The following is a 20,554-nucleotide window of genomic DNA, read 5'->3' on the forward strand; positions in this document are numbered from 1 at the left end:
CTATGTTCAGCCAGCAATTCTACTCATAGAGTACAGCCTCGTCTACAGTACAATCTCGTATCAAATAACTTTCGGCAAACAAAAATAACCGCAAACGCCGTATCATCTTGCATCACGATAATACCAGTCTCACACGGCCAGACAGACAAAAGATTTTTTTAAGGTGAACAACGTTGACCTTATGAGCCATCCCGAGTACAGTCCCGACCTGGCACTTTGAGACTTTTATTTATTTCCAAAAATTAAGAACCCGTTAACGATTCGGTCAACGATTTTCATCACCTGAAGAGGCTGTCGAAGAGTATGAAAAATATGTTTCAGAGATTGTTACGGAGGAGGGCATAAATGTTTTTAAAATTGGTTCATTCGTATGAAAAAATGCATTAACTCTAACGGATTATTTGAGAAACAATAAAATCATTTCTGACCATCTCTTTTTCTTATTCAATCCGGAAACTTATAGTAATCATGTATAATAATCAATTCCCGTCAAAAATGGTATTATGCAATATGGTAAAAGTAAGCATATAACATCTTATGACAAACCAATTGAAAAAAAGTTAGAAAAGGAAATTTCGCGCGCTGTAATTTTATTTAATTCATCGCAATTGCTTCTTATAAAAATAATCTAAAAAATAAATAAAAAATACTAAATAAGCTAAATAACTAAAAAAAATCTTATGTTTGTGCTGCAAAGGTAAGGTTTATCTTAGTCGTCAGTAGTGAATTCAAAGCTTCATAACAACTGCATTACGTAGTCAGTTTACGCGCCAGCACGTGTAAGGTAACCGGTGGCCCATTTTGTTACGGAAGTCGGGACGATGGCCCAGGGGACGAGCGTGCCATTCCGTCTCCAAAATACACCGACACACGTAACTTGTAGAAAGTAGTCAATAGATTAAGGGGCGACATGTATACTTAAACTTATTTTGGTAACTTCAATAACATTAATTGGCATAGTCTTAGGGATTCCCTATGAAAACCAACATCCTCCAAGGGGATTCCTCTTGTTTCTACATATAGGTACCTTAGACCATAGATACAAATGAAATTTAAAAAAAATGTCGTTAACAAGCTTTTTTAACGATTTCTTACATTTTCGCGGTTGTTACACATAGGAAATGAAACTATTTTTTCGTATTTAAATCATCTATATTTGTATTTTCAAGCAAACCAACGTTTCAGGTCCTTTACAGGTTCCATGGTCATGGTCCCGTGGTCCCATCCTATCCTATCCATCCTATAAATGGGACCCGAAATGTTGCTTTGTTTGAAAAAAAAATAAACGTACGCAATTTAAATCCGGAAAAATAGTTTCATTTCCTAAGCTTTTTTAAGATCATTATTTTAATTTCATCTGAGGATCATTGTTCAATTGATTATAAAAAATGCTTTTACAATTTACTGTTTCGTTATTTATGTTTATATTTTCTTATTTTTGTCTTCAGGTGCCGCGAGAAAGTTTCAAGCACATAGTCAAGGCGTGTGAATGCCCGCTGTACTGGAAGATGCCGCTGTTTCTTACCACGCAGCAAAATCTGCACGCGCATGTCGACGGACACAAATTCATTGACTTCTGGAGAGAGTCAGTATATATTTTTTTTGTACACTATTCTGTTCATGAATCCCGACGAGATTAAAACTTGTAATGATAAACGTGGAAAAGCTTCCGATATGACACGGTTATATAGCACATTTAAAATTCAAATTGAATTACTTTGTTTCTCACGAAATGAAATTTAATTACATTATCCACAATATCATCATTATTTTTCATAGTAATTATCTATACAGAAGTGCAAGAGCGCAAAGGACCACAATGAATCACTTTCTATATAAAATATTTACGTCAGCATTTGCCACTATTACCGCACTTATTTTCAGAATTACAACCCAATGCCACGACCAAGCATCCCGATTTGTATACATCCTAACACGAGGGAAGAGTAACACGTTGGCGCCGGAAGATTTCGTGCCGTTGGTCCAGGACGTGGTGGACACACACCCTGGCCTTTCTTTCTTGAAGGAAGCCACTGAGTTTCATTCAAGATACGTACATACTGTAAGTTGAAATTTAGTTAACATAACAATATTTGATTACATGGCTCTACACGGTTGATGTTAGAAAAGTTGTAAAGCTCTTTATCCTCGTAAATTGCTTTAGCAAATTATTATCTGATTTTCACTGATTGCTTAATGTGATTAGATAGTCAACTTGTGGTGATGAAAAAACTTTTTTAATTTCCCCGGGAAATTTACACGTATAATAATTATAGTAGTAAATATACGATAAATCACTTTTTATTTCGATAATATACAGGCTACAATAAAAGCTTAAATACTAGAAAGAAAATAAAAGTAGGATTTTTAAATTATATGAATAAAATTGGATCCCTGGGACAAGGTGCCCAAGATGCTGGCAGCGTTCCTCTTTTGTATGGCTGTGCTAATGCGTTAGGCAAGGTAGTTTAGCCCTTGGGTTTCCCAGACAGTCTATTAATTTTTTGGATAAAATTTTGTACATTAATTTTTTGGATACAATTCATCTGAATAGCACTGGGACCCCACGTATTTCACTAATAATTATACACGCAAAAAAAAAAAAAACAAAAATAAACACTCATTCAATACTATCTGGTCCATTACAGGTGATCGCTAGAATATTTTATTGTGTAAATCGATCGTGGTCCGGGAGGATTTCGATACCTGAATTGAGGAGATCTAATCTACTTCAAGTTATAGAGTTACTTGAAGATGAAGAGGATATTAATCAAGTTACACAATACTTTAGGTAAGTAATAATCTCAGAACAGAGTACTAAAAAATTCGACCTCAAAAGTTTGAGGAATTACATCTATTTGCCAAGTTTATTGACATCGGTTACTGGAAAATGCGCGAAATCGGATTTCCCCTAGTTTGATACTTTTAAAGGTGGAATATTTTCTTCAAATTTAAATGGGACCACTACTGAGGTACCCTCCATCCAACAAAAAAGAATCATCAAAATCAGTTCACTGATCTGGAGTTATCGCGTAACATATATAAAAAAACAAACAGTCGAATTGAGAACCTCCTCCTTTTTTGAAATCGGTTAATAAGAGGTAATGAAGAGGTAGAGACACTTAGGCTTTACAGCCTTTTCTGTGAATTATTAGAAACAGATTACTTATTATTTTAAAATCTTATTTTTTTACCTTATTGTTGTTTCAGTTATGAACATTTCTACGTCATTTATTGCAAATTCTGGGAGTTAGATCGAGATCACGACTTATTCATTGATAAACACGATCTCGCAAGACACAATGATCACGGTATGTTTTTGTAGTTTATACAAAATATTCGGTTATGGAATTCAATTTAAAGTGTTTTTTCTACAACTACACAGAAAGTTTCTGTCAAACAACAACCCGTGATGCTACGGTCACACTAAGGTGTAATATCATTAAATGTCGCATTAGTCGAGACTATTTATACAGACAGTCTCAATTAATGCCATTACACCTTAGTGTGGCCCCAGCATAAACACGACATATTTTTAAGGCGATTTATTTAGAAACATAAACATTTCATAATAAACATGTTACTGGTTTTGATTGGTTTTTCAAACATCCTATTATCAATGGGATCATACTAATTAAGGTCTAGTGTAATTAATTCTTCTATAGGAACAAGAACAGATGTTCAAACAATTAAAAGAACTCTCTACATCCATTAACGCCGAATTGCGCGTCCAATGTAATGATTGTTCAGGGCGCTATTTCAATTTCCGGTAGTACCGGTAATATTTATTTATTTATTTAAAAATACAGACTGACATTGTGAGTTTACAGTATCACCCAAAGCACTCACAAAGCTATTCATATACACGTATATACATAATATTATAATGTGCACACTATTTTTTTTTATAATATCAAGTGACGGGACGAACAAGACGTGCGCCTGATGGTAAGCTACACGCCTGTCCATAACAGTTGCAATGCCACTTAGAGCTTTAAATCGCAAAGACCTGAGGGGCACTGCTACTGCACCCGTCACCCTGAGACATCAGTTGATATGTCCCATGTGCGTGTGTTTCACCAGCACCCTTACCCTTCAAAACTGGAACACAGTATAATAATGCTGACATTATTGCCTGGCGGCAGAATAGGTAAGGTGGCAGTACTTAACTGGACGAACTGTGTCACAAGGAGCTCTACTATATTATTTCCTAGTGTAAAAATAAAGAAAATAAAACAACTAAATAATAATAAACACTATATTGTATGATCGTGTTAAATAGTTGTGTAAAAAAATGTAAAAATAATATTAGTTTCGGTTACTAGTCGGTGAGCACACCGACTCGGCATCATGGTCCTCGTCCAGGAGAGTATTGAACAAGGCGAGAGCTCGACGCGTGGGAGCATATGTTTGTTAAGATACGATTGCTTTTTTTTACTTCCTATTGGATGAAAGCGTCATGACTCACTCCTACTTCAGCTACTCGTCATCCCGAATTGTATCTTTAACACATGAATCTCTTTGATAGTGCAGCGCTGAGTGCAGCTATGCAGGCTTCAAGTCGGTAGCTTTTTAAAAGTTACCTATTTCAAATGAATATAACACATGTAAGGCTTTCTTCGAAACATATTTGTTTGCAATGTTTCATCGTATGTAATATATATCCTCCTATATAATACTCGGTATGCCTTATTGACATATATACTTCTATGTTTTGATTTACCAGCGTAGTGAAAAACATCAAACAAACAAACTAAACAATGGGTAAACAACGAGATGCATTTCGTTGCAGATTCATTTCATTTCCTATCGCAGTTTAGGATTTATACAAAGACAGACTAAGTTTTTAATAAGTATAGATACTTTAAAAATTCTATATAATGCGCTATTTAGAAGTCAATTAGAAAGTAGCTCTATAATATGGAATACCGAGGAAAAAAAATATAGCTTAATGGTTGAAAAAATTCAAAATAAATTTTTAAGGCTTGCGTACCTTAGGTCTTATAAAGTGTACCCTAAGTTCCCCAATATGTACCCGACACCATTTGTCCGAGGAATGGTTGGCTATTATACGCTCGAAGCACGAAGAAACTTGGCTCTCGTCACTTACGTATTTAAAATTTATCGTGGCTTACTGTGCAATCCGCAAATACTGGAAGCAATCGGCCTCCTCGTGCCAAAAATGCGCCTACGCCGCGGCGTGCGACAGCAGACTCTAGCGCTGCCGCCATGCAGGACCAAAATGCTGGAGCATGCGCCGCTCACTACCGCTTTGCGTCTTTTAAATGATATTTCTAAAAAAATTTTTATATTTGATATTTTTTGTTGTTCGATGTCGAGATTCGCAGACGTAGCCCTTGACACTATATGTAAGAAATAGTTATAAGAAATTGAAATGTTTAAATTATTATTTTTATTGTAATGTTTATGAATGAAAGCTATTTAGTAATTTATTAACGAATTTATTTTAAAAATTAAGTGATTTGACATTATCGAATTACATTTATATCTGTAATGATAAATGTGTTTGCACAATGTAACATGAATAAATGAAATAAATAAATAAATAAATGAAATTTTATGCGCGTGGCGCACTATAAGTTTCCGGAATTAATAAGAGAAAAAAAAATACTATAAATGGTCTAAAATGAATTTATTGTTTCTCAAAATATTCTTCGTTAGCGTTAATGCACTTTTTCATACGAATGGACCAATTTAGAAAACATTTATGCCACTCCTCCGTAACAATCTCTGAAACATATTTTTCATACTCTTCGACAGCATCTTCAGGAGATGAAAATCGTTGACCGCGTAACTGGTTCCTAATTTTTGGAAATAAATAAAAGTCACAAGGTGCCAGGTCGGGACTGTACGCGGTATGGCTCATAAGGTCAACGTCGTTCACCTTCAAAAATTCATTTGTCTGTCTGGCCGTGTGAGAACTGGCATTATCGTGGTGCAAGATGATACGGCGTTTACCGTTATTTTTACGGAGTTTGTCAATAACTTCCGGTAAACAAATGGGCAATCACTATCCACGGTACAACGATTCTCCAAAGCAACAGTAGCCACGTGTCCAGTTTTATTAAAAAACGAAGCAATCATCCGCTTAGAGGCACTTTGCACGCGCGCCACTTTGGTTGGTTTCGGCTCATGTCGAAAGACCCATACGCTCGATTGCTGCTTTGTTTTGGAATCGTAATTATAAATCCATATTTCGTCACCTGTTATTATGTCGCACACCAAATTTGACGTCCCTTCGTTGAATCTGGTAAGCATAGCATTGCACCAAGTGGCGCGATCCGTTTTTTGAGACTCAGTCAAATTGTGTGGGATCCGCCGAGAGCACAGCTTTTTCACACTCAAATGTTTGTGTAGTTTTGATTGTATTTGACTCATGCCTATGCCTAAAGATGTCCGAATCTCATGATATGTCACATGTCTGTCTGTTTTGATCATACGGCGCACAGCATCGATGTTTTTGTTGTACACAGCAGTGGACGGGTGACCATCACGAAATTCGTCACTGAGATTTACACGACCGCTTTTGAAATCAGCTATGAATAGTCGTCTTGCATGGTGCTTCATCGCCAAAAATAGTTTGAAGCCGAGCAAAGCTCTGCTGAGCTGTTAAAATTTTCACGAGTTAAATGTTAAATTCATAGTGATGTAGACGAATGACGACGACGTGTAGAAATTCTAAAACGACGCCACGATGTAAAAACAAGTCACAGTCAGATGTAACAAACCGTATTCTACAGCCAAAGAGTTCCATTTTCAAATGTTGTAATTACTTTTTAAATATTGTTTATGTAAGTGGCCAGTTCCGGAAACTTATAGTGCACTCTATGGAATAGTTCCTACTCGAATCTAGGCTAGCTCTCATATAAAAAAGTCACAAACTTATTTCATTCTTCTGTTACATAAAACACTTCTGTTGCATATTTATAAAGCAAAATGTAATATTCAATATCTTATTTCCAGCGTTATCGAGCCGTATGATCGACCGGGTGCTGTCAGGATGCGTGACGCGTGGAAATCAAAACCGTTTGACTCCCGATGGTGAACCTCGCATGTCGTACACGGAATTCGTCTGGTTTCTACTGGCTGAAGAGGACAAGACGCATCCCACCGCAATTGAGTACTGGTTTAGGTAAGGTTATAAAAGACCCATGTATTGTATTTTGCATTTTACATAAACCTATGTGCATATTAAGAAGACAAGCACGTTTGTACAGTTACCCAACTGTACAAACGTAGCAGTAGCGTATTTTAGGAGTTGCAATGTCACTCAGAGCTTTAAATCGTAAAGATCTGAGGCGCACTGCCACTGCGCCCGTCACCCTGAGACATAAGGTGACAAGTCCCATGTGCCTGTAATTTCACCAGCACCCTTACCCTTCAAAACTGGAACGCAGTAATACTCACATTACCGCTTGGCAGTACTTCCCTGGACGAACTTTTCCCAAGGAGTTCTACTGCAACTAAAATAATGCGCCGTATACACACACATTCGCATAATTTTGCGACGCACCCGCTTTACATAGCGTGGGTCGTCTCTTTAGCTTTAATCGCGTTTATTCCCGTTTTCAAGTATTAGATACGTAACGGAATTTCCAAAACCCAAAAAGTAGAACTAAAGGTATTCATGAGTACACTTCACCGTAATATTCAAACTAAACACCTGAAATTTCGACTTAATATTAAACTCGATATAGTCCTGTTAGATATACAGAATTGCAGATAATACACAAACTTCAAGTGGCATTGCATGCTTTAGAGCGCTTGTGAGTTTGCACCGCGTGATTTTTCATTTGTGTATTCGAATATAGCGAATAGCAGTAGAACTCCTTGTGAACGAGGTCGTCCAGGGAAATACTGCCCCCTTACTATTTCCGCCGCCAAGCAGTAATATGAGCATTACTGTCTGGTTTTGAAGGGTAAAGGTGCTGGTGAAATCACAGACACATGAGACTTGTCAACTTATGTCTCGGGGCAACAGGCGTAGTGGCCAGTCATCTTTGCGAATAAAACTTTGACTGGCGATTCAATAGTTATGAACTGGCGTGTCGCTTAACACTTATTATAAAAAAAAATTAAGTAATCAATAACAGATTGTAAGTAATCCATATCGAGATAGCTTGGATGTAATTGTCAATTATTTCAGATGCATGGATGTAGATGGAGACGGGTACATATCTATGTACGAGTTGGAGTACTTCTATGAAGAACAGATGCAAAGGATGGAAGCTATCGGAATAGAAACTCTGCCTTTTAACGACTGTTTGTGTCAGGTTCGTACAACATATACAAGTACATGAAGATCTACATCAGTAATGACTGTACCTATTTAGTGTGTAGCCAGCAGTATAATGACTCTACAAATCTACCATTAACCGCTTAAACCCCAGCCATCTACAATGGGAAAAGCTTTAAACGCCCAATGTAAAATTGCGTATTCCTACATTTATTGTCATTGTTATTTCATTTCATATTTTACAAAATATTTAATAATACCATTAGAGATGGGAAAAACTGCTTATTTTTCTTTGAACGTTAACGTTGAAACGTTGTGCGCCCTTAAACGCTTTTTAGTTTGAAGCTTATAAAATCGGTTAAGCGCGTAGACTTTTATGTTAAAAAAGGAAGAGTAGTTGCAGCTAAAAGCAAGAGTAGACCATTAAGGCTCAACTCACTGGCGCAGAGTTGAAGCGTCGCGTCGCGTCCTGTTTTTCAACTACAACGCCTGGCGACGCGCGTCGACGCGCCACGACCCTCGCATTGGTACGCCCGGATCACAGTGTGGTCGGCGTCTGACGCCTCACTGCGCCCAAGTAACGCGCGGCGACGCGCGAAGCCGCTCGACTGCAACCAAGCGTCGACGCCCGACTCCATATTTGCATAACACAAATTTGTATCTTAATAATGGGAAAATAGAGATGAATATGCTATAGGCGAAAGACATGACGCGTCGCGACGCTTCGACCCTGCGCCAGTGTGAGTTGAGTCTAAAGGATTTAAGATAAGTAAGTTTATTGGTAAAACGCGAGTTTTATTTTTATTTCTAAAATTATTATTCACATTGATGAATTAATTTGTTTAGGAAACATTGATGGCGAGACTTGAAACATGATCACGTTGTTAACGCTTACGCTTAAATTGGAAAGCGTTCTTATGTGCTTGTTTAAAAAAGCAAACTTTTTTAGGTGCGTTTTGTTTAAACGCCGACCTCTAAATACAATTGCCATATTTACGTCAATCAACTATTTATTCCAAACTTATAATCAACTATGTACTTTAATAATTTGGATTTATTAATATTTAAAGTTTTTTTTTTTCGCGACTTGCGCAAGAGCGATATAAATAGCAGAATCTCTATGCGAGAACAGCAGTATCTCGCGCTTTAGTATCGCTCTCGCCCTATTGTGCTAGCCCTACCGGATATACGTATACATATAGTGATGTGGATACTTGTAATTGGCTTACACATAAGAACTGTGCCTTACCAAATGGTGTTTTATTTTTTTATGTGTAATTTGCCAGTGTTCCAAATAAATAAATGTACGGACGATAAGGACGGCACCATATCAATCTAAATGTTGACGGATCTTATTCCGTTGCTTTTGAGGCGATATTTGAACAAAAGTGTATTGCTTGATGTCCCGTTGACTGTACATTCAAATGTAGGTACTAATAGTATATGCTTTAGGCCGAATAAGTATGCCCACTGTTTTGTATAATAAAGTTATTTTTCTAGATACCCTAATTATGGTCGTGTAGAATATAAATTTTAATGCGATATATCGAGTTCTTAGGTTTTCGCGATTGTTACACATAGGAAATGAAACTATTTTTCCGGATTTAAGTCGCGTATATTTATTTTTTTCAAACAAACCGACGTTTCGGGACCTTTACAGGTCCCATGGTCACGGTTGACTGTCGTACAGTCTTCAACCAATTATGTCTTATATTAATGCAAACCACCCAATTTTTTCACTATAATTACAATAGTTATTAATTAAATACCCTATTTTTAATTTTGCAAAGAAAACATTCCAATTTACGCTACAAAATTATTTTATTGAAAGAATTTTTATTAAGTTCAATTTATTATTAATTAATAATAGAAATTAGAATTAACTAAAACATATTAATTAGTACTGCAGTCTTATGTCTGTTTGGGATTTTTCATCAGAGAAAGTACTGGATCCCAAACTGGTGGTATGGAGAAACCATCTTCCCTGTTGAAATTAGGATGTTTTTTTAATTTCAATGGCCTCTCGCAGCATCCTGGGTAGATAAAGGACTTCTTTTGCAAGGACCTGGGGTTTGTCAAACTTCATTGAATGTGTAGGTTTATCCATGACATGCTCGCAGACTGCAGACTTGTTTATGCGACGGTATTTGACATCAGCTATATGTTCTTTGACGCGGGTACAAATACTTCGCTACGTTTGTCCAATATAAGAGAGACCGCACTCACAGTCAAGCTTGTAAACTCCTGCATCCTGTAAGGGGATGTTACATTTCACGGGTCTCAGAAACTGAAAATCTTCCTCACGGGCTTGAAATAGGTCTTGATATGCACGCCTGAGGACTCTTCCGATTTTGTCTGTAACATCTCTCACGTAAGGTAAAATGGCAGGTCTTCGCTCGACTGTTGGTGGTTTCACACGGGGCCTGCGGCATTGGCGTGGAATTTTCAACTTATTCGCATGTAGGACTTGCTATGTATACTAAAGTTCCCCTGCCAGATGATTACTGTCGCAAACACCATGAGCTCTCTGAAATATAGATGTGCTAACTGGCTAAGATGGTGATAGGAATTACCATTGATATCTTTATTATTATTATAGATTTATTAGAGATTACCTATCTGTATGGGTTTTCTTTCGGAATACAGTATGACCTAAGGTGTTATTAGGATTTCTTTTAATTAAAACATCTAAGAAAGCTAAAATACCACAATTCTCTTGTTCCATAGTAAATTGGATCTTAGTACTAAAAGAATTAAGATGGTCCAAGAATGAAGGTATGCTATCTTAAGGTAATATTGTGAAAGTATCATCAATGTACCGTTTGAAAGTCTTTGACGTAGCTGGGGCCATGGGTAAAACTCGCTCCTCGAAGTCTTCCATGAAAATATCGGCAACAACGGGAGATATCGGGGAGCCCATCGCTATACCGTGAATTTGTAGGTAGAACTCATTATTCCACAATAGATAGCCTAATGTTAGGCAGTGTTCTAATAATTCTGCATATTCAATGGACATATTATGTTCCCTTAGCTTTCTACGTACAATTTCAATGCAGTCTTTTACTGGTAGGTTGATAAACAGCGACTGAACATCAAAACTGACCATGGTGTCATCGCCAGTTAACTGTAGATCTTTGATTCCACTGATGAAATGGTATGAATACTTCGCGTTTTTTTTTTTCATTTTTTTATAATTTCAAGTGACGGGACGAACAAGTCGTGCGCCTGATGGTAAGCTGTCCATAACAGTTGCAGTACCACTCAGAGCTTTTAATCGCAAAGATCTGAGGGGCACAGCCACTGCACCCGTCACCCTGAGACATAAGTTGACAAGTCCCATGTACCTGTAATTTCACCAGTACCCTTACCCTTCAAAACCGGAACACAGTAATTGTGACATTACTGCTTGGCAGCAGAAATAGATAAAGTGACAGTACTTCCCTGGACTAACTCTTTCACAAGGAGCTCTACTGCTACTATAATCACATGTGTAGAAGTGTTCCCTCTCAATGGTGACAGTACCTTTGCCATGTGTTGAGCCAGTTTGTAGGTTGGTGTGTCAATCTGGCTAACTATGGGACGAAGTGGGGTGTCAGCCTTATGTATTTTTGGTAACCCACACAGTTTTGGAGGTTTTACGCAGCAGGGTACAAACTCACTTACATCAAGTTTCAGCGTATCGGAGTACTTAGATATTAATTTAGTTGTTGTTTCTAATATCTTGGTGGTAGGGTCTTTCTTCACCTTTTTATACGTGCCTTTATCCGATAGTAAGTCAGTTATTTTGCTGTTATAATCTGACGTATTCATGACCACCGTCGCTTTACCTTTATCTGCACGGAGGATGACTAATTCAGGATCTTCGCGGAAGGTCTTCAGCGCGTTATATTCATCTCGAGTAAGATTCGGTCTGGGCTGTTTATTTGAACGCAATATTCACTACACACCTTGGCGTATTGCCTCCAAATCTTTAATGCGATATTTTCATTATAATGTACACTGGGCGTTTACATGATCTTGAGAATGATATTGTCTGGATCTGAATCACTTCACATATTTTTTCATTTCGATGTAAGTGTAGGTACACGGGGCCTGAGGAGGCTAAGCCAATTAAATCAGCGTTTCTTTTTAGTATATCAATTGTAAGGGTGTATTCCAGATAAGTAATATTAAATTATCATGTAGTACATTTTTACAGATGCTAGATATGGTACATCCAGCTGAAGAAGGCAAAATTACTCTATCAGACTTGAAAAAATGTAAACTGACGCCTATCTTTTTCGACACGTTCTTCAACTTGGAAAAATATCTTGACCACGAGCAGCGGGATCCGTTTGCTACGCAACGTGACTCGGATTCCGAGGCAAGTATCAATAATTATGCAAAGACCTGTTGGTATCACGTATTTTCTTATCATGTATTTTCTTAGTTTACTTATAATATAAATTAATACATAAATATTCGACAACATCACATACGTTGCTCCGATCCCAATATAAGGTGACCGTCAGGATGGCTGGTCACCTGTGGCATCTGGTACTGAGTGTATATTCAAGAATTGCTACCTATTTGCTACTATTTGCTAGCTTTTCTAAATAATTACCACCTTTGATATATTCTGAGGAATTAAAAAAAAAATTGACCAGCCATTCTGATATCGGATGGCTGGTCGCCACTTTGTTCAGCATGAAGGGAGCAGATTTTGCAGAAGTATGTATTACCACTAATTTCTACTTTCACGAATTAAAGGTATACGCTTCTTATCTACATTAGTTAAAAAAATATGAGCAATTGAAAATTTTACTAAGTGCCTGATTAAATTAAAAAAGTAAGTTTTTAGTGTTCTATTGCCATATTATAAAGGACAGGCGTTGGCACTTCTTCGTAAAAGTTTCAATCGTTTAAATTTTTTTATAGCAAATAGGTAGCAATTCTTGAATATACACTCAGTGCTAGACTCCACTGGCGACCAGTCATCCTGACGATCACCAAAATAAGTAACTAAAGCATTTGTGTTATGGAAATTGGGAACAACGTCGGTACCATAAACACTCATACCCGAGACAATATGGAAAAGTTAGTTTCTATATTGACCCGGTCGATGATCGAACCCGGAACCTCAGAGATGGCGACACCTTGAAAACTGGCAATTTAGGAACTGGTATACACTACCTATTCTACGTGTTACGTAATTGATATCAAACCTATATTAAAGGAGTTGTATCGCAGACAAAATAGGACTTGTTATGAAAAAAGGTAAAATTCAAAACATTTCAATAAAAAGCATATAAGGAAACAAGTTTGTTTGATAAAGTACTTCTTTGTACACGCCACCGTACACGCCAGCACATCAAGCTACACATTGACGTATCTTGTTCCGTTGCGCTGGAGGCGATTTTCGAACAAAAATGTGTAGTCTGATGTGCATCCATGATGTGTCCGTACATTTTTCCAAATATTATCATGCTTACAATACCAAGTAACCGATTTTAACCATTTTCTTATCCTTAATTTTGCAGATGTCAGAATGGGACAGGTTTGCAGCTGAAGAATACGAATTACTGGTGGCTGAAGAGGGAGGCAGTGATGCCCAAGATCAAATGTAAGAGCTATATGTATATTATTTATATCATAGAATATTGTGTATTTTTAGGCACTTAATGACATTTTCTTTCCTATCATGTACAGGGATCTCTATAGAGTAATGAAAGAGTGTGAAAAAAAGAAGTATATTAATCAGTTCTATGAGATATGCAGGAATAATGGATTTAACGGATACAAATATTACAAATATAAATAACTGTTTCACTTGGTAACGTAGAAATATTATTGATAAGAATGTCTTCTATGCCCTTCTAGCTGCGAATGTTAAAGTTCCCTCATCAAGCATTTTGATGCACTTTACAACAGGCACATCTATCATTTATAAATTACTATGTATTTCATATTTTTACCATAGTTCCTTCACATTTCTCAAAAATCTTACACCAGTGTTTCCCCATATGTTCTGAATGCAAAGATCGGAAATTCCGGAAAAATGAACACATTAATAGAGAACACAAAAATAACATTATTTTCATTTATCTTTCTAACCGAAATGAGCCCTTATTTTCAACAATACCTAGTTACATCGGTCAGCTATGGTACGCCATTATAATTTGTGTATGGTCTATTTTGTATAGTACGATCAATTACTATGTATCTATATGTATTTATTTATTTTATGTTCATTACTTTATTTAAATTTCTTTCATCAGGGAGGAAGACAGAACTGGCTATGCTAGGGTAAGAAAGTGTTGGTGACTTGCAGTGTATGCTACTTCGTATTTTTGTTGCATTGAAGACGTAAATAAATCTTTCCGTTACGAACACCAATGCTTAAAAATTGGGCTTGTATGACTCCTTGAAAATTAAGAACGGTTACATACGGTGACTTTCAGCAGCACGTTTGTAGCGACTCAGTTGCGATGCAGTAGCGATGCTATCGCTAATCGTCTACCTTTTCACACAGGCACGACTGTGACTATCCAATACTATAAAAAAATATATGACTGATATTGTGACGGTGAATATCCAATACCATAAAAAAATATATGACTGATACTGTGACTTTCGACGACTGACCTCACATTTGAAATCTTTTGTATCGCTGCTTAAGCGCGCGTTTGTGTCGATACTGTATTGCGATGCAAACGCGATACAGTATCGATACAAACGCTATACAGCCGTGATGCACAAAAAATTCAAATGTGAGGTCAGTCGTCGAAAGTCACAGTATCAGTCATATATTTTTTTATGGTATTGGATATTCACCGTCTGTGCCATTGTCATAATGCATATGAGCTTCTATAACAAACGTGCGTAAGCATCGATTCAGCAGCGCGTTTGCATCGATATAGCCGCACATATTTAACGATTCAACATAAGCGACTGCATAGATACAAACCCGCGATTGCACCAATGTAACCGCCTGTAAATTGCTTCGCTGCTAAAAGTCTACGTGTGTAACCGCTCTTAAGTATCTGAAAAATGAAACAAATTTGCATTATGCTATTCATGAACTACTATATGCTTGTAATGTGTGAATATTTGCACTGATACGTTGGATGAAATCAATGATGTAAATGACTATAGAACTCTATCTATAACGACAAATTGTCGATTTAAAATGTGATTCCCAATTCTGACGTTGTGTGTTGTTGACTGCTTGACGATCTTTGTCTGCCTTGCTGGTGAAACATATCCTGTAAATATTATTTTGTATACCTACCTTTACACTCTATTTAAAAAAAAATAAAGCTTTGTTTGTAAATAATATTGACCATTGATGATACTTACATGAAAAATTTGGCATGAAGCAACACTAACAAACCAATATGTTGGTTCACTTGCATTCAGTACATATATTATTTATCATTGTCACCTACTGCGTTACGAAACCGCAATTATTTTCAAAGAAACAGTATTCTAACATATTGCATTTTTCAGCTCGTACGATGAAACAGACGAAGACTGTTTATCGCCAAATCTAGATGACATCACCAGCACTGAAGTTGTCGAAGACTCGAGTATGGAAGAATCCACTCTCAGTGAGAGTGTGTCCAGCGTGACCTCCGCCCGGCTGAGAGAGCCAGGCGTAGCGGCCTCCGTTTCGCGTGTCCATCCTATCACTACCTCAGCGCCCGACTACGTCAACCTCAGCTCTATTTATTCTATTGGTTCTCCAGAACGCTGGGTAAATCAACCTCAAACAGCCTGTGTCAAGAATGGTTATCCAGAAAAAAAAATACCGTCCGAGAAACCTGTGCCTCCCGAAAAGCCAGTTAGTTTGATGATGGTCAACGGTAAAATGGATAACAGATACGCCGGATTCGGTGGTAATAATAGTTTTTTATATTCCCAATTGCTCGCTTCTGGGGGAGCGCGTGCCAAAGATCCACCATCGTACTCAGTCGCGACTAGCGGCGCTCTGTTTGATAAAAACGACGAAAAGGTGACGTCACCAGTAAAAACTGTTAAATCGCCGGTTACTAGTCCAGTTAACGGAGTGAATAAGATTTCTGATAATTATGAAAGAGCCGTAGCGGAGAGACTCAGTCCGCAAAGAGAAATATCTAGACTGAATCGAAGCAGTTTGTTCAGTAAAGTAAATACTGGAGTGGTGTCTAGCAAGGTTAAAAAGAAAAGTAGTCGCAATCAGGAGGATGATGATGACGACTACGCACGAGACAGCGATGAATGCTCTATATAGGTTTTGGCGTTCAAGAAATGGTTTTGGGGGTCACCATAACACGTGACTCACGTGAAATATTCATTTAATTCACTAAACACCAAAGATCACGGTCGTGCAATTCATGTAAACTAATTGACAGTTTGTCTTTAGATTAGAATTAAAGACGATAGTTACACAGTTTTGTTAAACAGAGATAATATTTTTTCAACGTATCCTAGTGGACGATACGTGCCTTGTGACATTGTAGAGATGTTAAAATTCTGAACACTAGTTGAGTGAAATTTAGACACATTATGAAGTGTAAAATAAAAGAACTTATTTTAAAATTCGGATAGACTAGTTTCGGCATTTTATTAGATTTGTATTTACTTATTTAACAGATTTTATACAGTGCTTTATTTATATAGTAAAATAAGCATATCAATAATTTGCATGCAATTTGTTTAGATCAATTATTAATTTTTTTAAATAATCCCATCAAGATAATCACGTCCATCACGAAAATTAATTCATATCATTCCTCCATCCATTACAGCATTCTGCGCATCATACATGTTTCAACAACCAAAACAGACAAATGAATAGTCTGGTTATCTAAACAATTGAAAAAAAAAACTTATAATTGATTAAGCGATTTATAGATACGTTAGAGTAGACTATTTCTTGCTTTCTATAATAAATTGAATTTCATACCTAACGTGTTTTAGAAACTGATTATAACTACGCATTACTTTATCAATAAATCGACAAAAATAATATAATAACTTTGGGTAAACACGCACATATTTAGAGTAGGGATGGATATTTTTGATAATAACAAACAATCTTGCCTCATTAACATTAAATATTTTTTTAAACTATTGTAGCGTCAAATGAAACCGTGTTGGTTGAAGGAAAGGCAATGAAGGCACAGGAAAGGAGTATTTGCTTACTAATCAAGACATAAATTACATAAATATGTGGAAAAAGGTCAGAAAGCCGAGAAAATAACGTAAAGGAAGTTACTATTCCTTTTAAATCTCGACGAGGATATACGGGGATATGTTTAAGGAGAACAACATAGAAAAAGTATTTAACATTTTAAATAAGTCGTAAGTAGATATTACATTGTTCTTTTTTAAATTTGACCCTCTACATTTGTTATCGGAGGCATTTTAGTACCTATTTATGTAGGGATACATAGTGAAGGCAGCTGTTAGTAAGCTTGTAGATAATGCTAGGTAGATCTTAGATTTTAGTCTTTGTCTGCATGTGCTGATACAAGCGATGGTTTTCTACACTTTGAAACTGGAATAATTCCAATAAATTCAATCTATTGTACAATCTTACTCAATTTGATGATGGCTGCAATAATAAAATTCTCAGATGACTTAAAAAATAATTCTCCTTGGTTTTAATAATTAGGCTTTGCTATACATATAATAAACTTTGTAATGTAATGCAATATCGTAGAACTGATTTAATAAAATTTTTAATACAATGTTATTTAGAAAATAGCATAATGTATAATGAATGTTCATTCATTAAAAGCCAGTGCCTCGGTTGTTGTTATAATTTCATGGTCTCAAATACCGAAACTACCGTAGTTCTAATCCTATCTGAGCTTCTTCGTTAATATTAAAACTAGTCATTTCCACATCTATAACGTTTATCTTGTTTATACTCCTCAATTGAACTAATTTTACCAAGTATTAACCAAATCGATTGTTCGTCTTTTAACAAATTTTATTAATATGTTGTGTACTGTTATCTTAAATTATTTTTTAATGAAATTATTGGTATGTTTAAGTACCTACCAGTTTTCATGTTAGATATGTTAAGACTAAAGTAATTTAGTTAATTATTTTAAATTAATTTAGTGTATAGGTCTGTCTGTATACTGAGTTACCGGAGTAGGGCGAAATTTTTCTAAGTAAACATTGTATTGTTATGAAGTTAGGGAGCATGTTTTTGATAAATCTTTATTTTCTGGGAGAAATTAAACTAGTTATAATTGTGTCAATTCAGTAAGTTGTAACTGTAAAGCTCATTATTTCAATTAATAACCCCAAGCCATTCATTTAATTAGTGCCATTAATTTAAACTCTAGGTACTTTTATAATTATTACAAATTTGAGACCAAATTTTTTTTTAAATGGCCTAATATGACTCATACTATAAAAGAAATCTCATAGCAGAAGAATTTATAAAATGTTTCATCTACTGACATAATTTCTTCAACTTACTTAAAATTCACCATTTTTGCATTTGTTACCTTGCAAAATGAGACTATGTATCAGTTATTAGTAAATGAAGGTACGTTCGTGTTAATTAATAATCTGGCCTACATTTTACGTTCACGTTAATACCAGTATATAGAAATTGGGACGCAATGAAATATTCATACCAGCGGTTTTAATTATAAGATTTTTTAAATATGATTAGGTGTGTTAACAAAAGTGAAGGTATCAGACCTATTGTTAAGTATCCTAAATAAAGTACATTATTGTATTGATATGGCATTATTTACTATACACGGACAAATGACTCAAGAGGACTGCTAATGCGATTCGAGACAGCGTAGTCGGGTATTTAGTATCTATTGGTACATGATGCGCTACAATGCCGCGGCAATCCCATCAACGTCCTGAACGCATTGTTACACTGCACCCTCAAAGTGTTTAGGGTCACCTTACACTACTTCGCCCAAAGGCTACACGTGTAGAAGGTTTGACTGTATGCTTTAAAAAGCGTTAATTTGACCTCTTTACTACAACATGTAAACCTCCGGGCAAGCAGGTTTGCTCTTACCGCAAGGGGTCTCCCTCTCTTTCAATGTCCACCAGATCGGACTGATCACACGTCACCCAGTGACCCAGGTATTTAAATTTGAACACTCACGTGTTTAACAATAATTTGCAGTCAAAATTTACTTTTTGCTATTTGTCAATAGGGCTGCCATTATGTTACTTCTTTTAAAGTTATAAGTGCCGAGGGCGTAGGCCGAGGTCTAGCGGAGGGCGAAGCCCGAAGCGTCCGCACGTCGCCTCACGTAGGTAGTATTCGGAGACTAAATTACGAGTACAAGTACAAGATTTCACAATTGTTCAAAATGTAAGGCATAATTTCCGATATAGTGGAAATAAGATACTTATAGCGTTGTATCTCGACCGTCTCTCTGTTAGATTCTTTTTTCTTGAAAGATATGCCAGAGAAGTATTTAGGGAAAAAATGCCAGACAATCACTCCAAATTTCTGATCTCAAACTAGAAAATATCCTGTACTATGAGTATCACAGTAACGATAATTCTGAGGGCAATGCCAGAATACCCTGACCAGAACCAACATAAAATTTTTTATTCATAAATAGGCTCAAAATAGGGATCGAATCTGGAACCTCCTCATCAAGCGCCCATGGTACTAATCACTGTGCCACAGACGAGCATTAGCACACCCCGTAACCTGAAACTAATCACGCGCCTCAGGCCGAGCCCGACTCTAGGTGAGGTATAGGGCTCGTAATAACTAAAGGTGGTCCTTAGTACAGTCAAGAGCACATCAAGCTTGAGTCTTGACATTGTACTTTGGACCGTTCTTATCGTAAACGGCATAGAGTCGCATTAAAGTCTTAAGTGTAAAGCCTGACGTGCTCTTGACCCTGTACTAGAGAACAAATAAGTAACGAGAACGGACACTCTTCGTCCCTCCCTAGCTTTAGATACAGCACCACGCTCCGCACATTGACGGTCACATTGACTGAACGAGAACAAGGGTGTAGGCGAGCCGTTTTCGCGCTAAGACGGCTTTGATATTTGAATAAGGTTTTCATTTATTCATTACGAAATTTATAACTTCATTTTACGTGACTATTTATAATGGTCGTGAATTGTGGCCGTAACTTCGTGAGCTAGACAAGGGTTCTCGAATTTTCTATTTGTATTGCCGATAAGTATTACGTAGTGAATATACCTTTTTTTTGTTAATCCGGGAGAATCTGCTTACAGATAGGGACTGGGCTGAACCCTGAAGGGGAGCAGCCCGACCGCACTAAGCCCTCGGAGTGTTCCTTCTCTCCGCTGTAGGTG

The 20,554-nt window shown here is 36.7% G+C and overlaps 1 protein-coding gene across 2 annotated transcripts in view; it reads left to right on the forward strand.

Annotated features, from left to right (window-relative positions):
- Positions 1 to 16,998, forward strand: part of LOC113233285 (serine/threonine-protein phosphatase 2A regulatory subunit B'' subunit beta-like) — a 106,889-nt gene extending 89,891 nt beyond the window's left edge. For both annotated transcript variants that reach the window (XM_026468349.1, XM_026468351.1), the window contains 9 exons: positions 1,449 to 1,585; positions 1,885 to 2,062; positions 2,649 to 2,791; positions 3,211 to 3,311; positions 6,985 to 7,153; positions 8,168 to 8,294; positions 12,456 to 12,620; positions 13,777 to 13,859; positions 15,746 to 16,998. In XM_026468349.1, coding sequence (XP_026324134.1) covers positions 1,449 to 1,585; positions 1,885 to 2,062; positions 2,649 to 2,791; positions 3,211 to 3,311; positions 6,985 to 7,153; positions 8,168 to 8,294; positions 12,456 to 12,620; positions 13,777 to 13,859; positions 15,746 to 16,508 — 1,866 coding nt within the window. In that variant the 3' untranslated portion in view covers positions 16,509 to 16,998. The remainder of the gene's footprint in view (positions 1 to 1,448; positions 1,586 to 1,884; positions 2,063 to 2,648; positions 2,792 to 3,210; positions 3,312 to 6,984; positions 7,154 to 8,167; positions 8,295 to 12,455; positions 12,621 to 13,776; positions 13,860 to 15,745) is intronic.
- Positions 16,999 to 20,554: the final 3,556 nt, after the last annotated feature.

Source organism: Hyposmocoma kahamanoa, unplaced genomic scaffold (genome assembly GCF_003589595.1).
Source record: "Hyposmocoma kahamanoa isolate Upper Pololo Valley unplaced genomic scaffold, ASM358959v1 78, whole genome shotgun sequence".
Lineage (NCBI taxonomy): Eukaryota > Metazoa > Arthropoda > Insecta > Lepidoptera > Cosmopterigidae > Hyposmocoma > Hyposmocoma kahamanoa.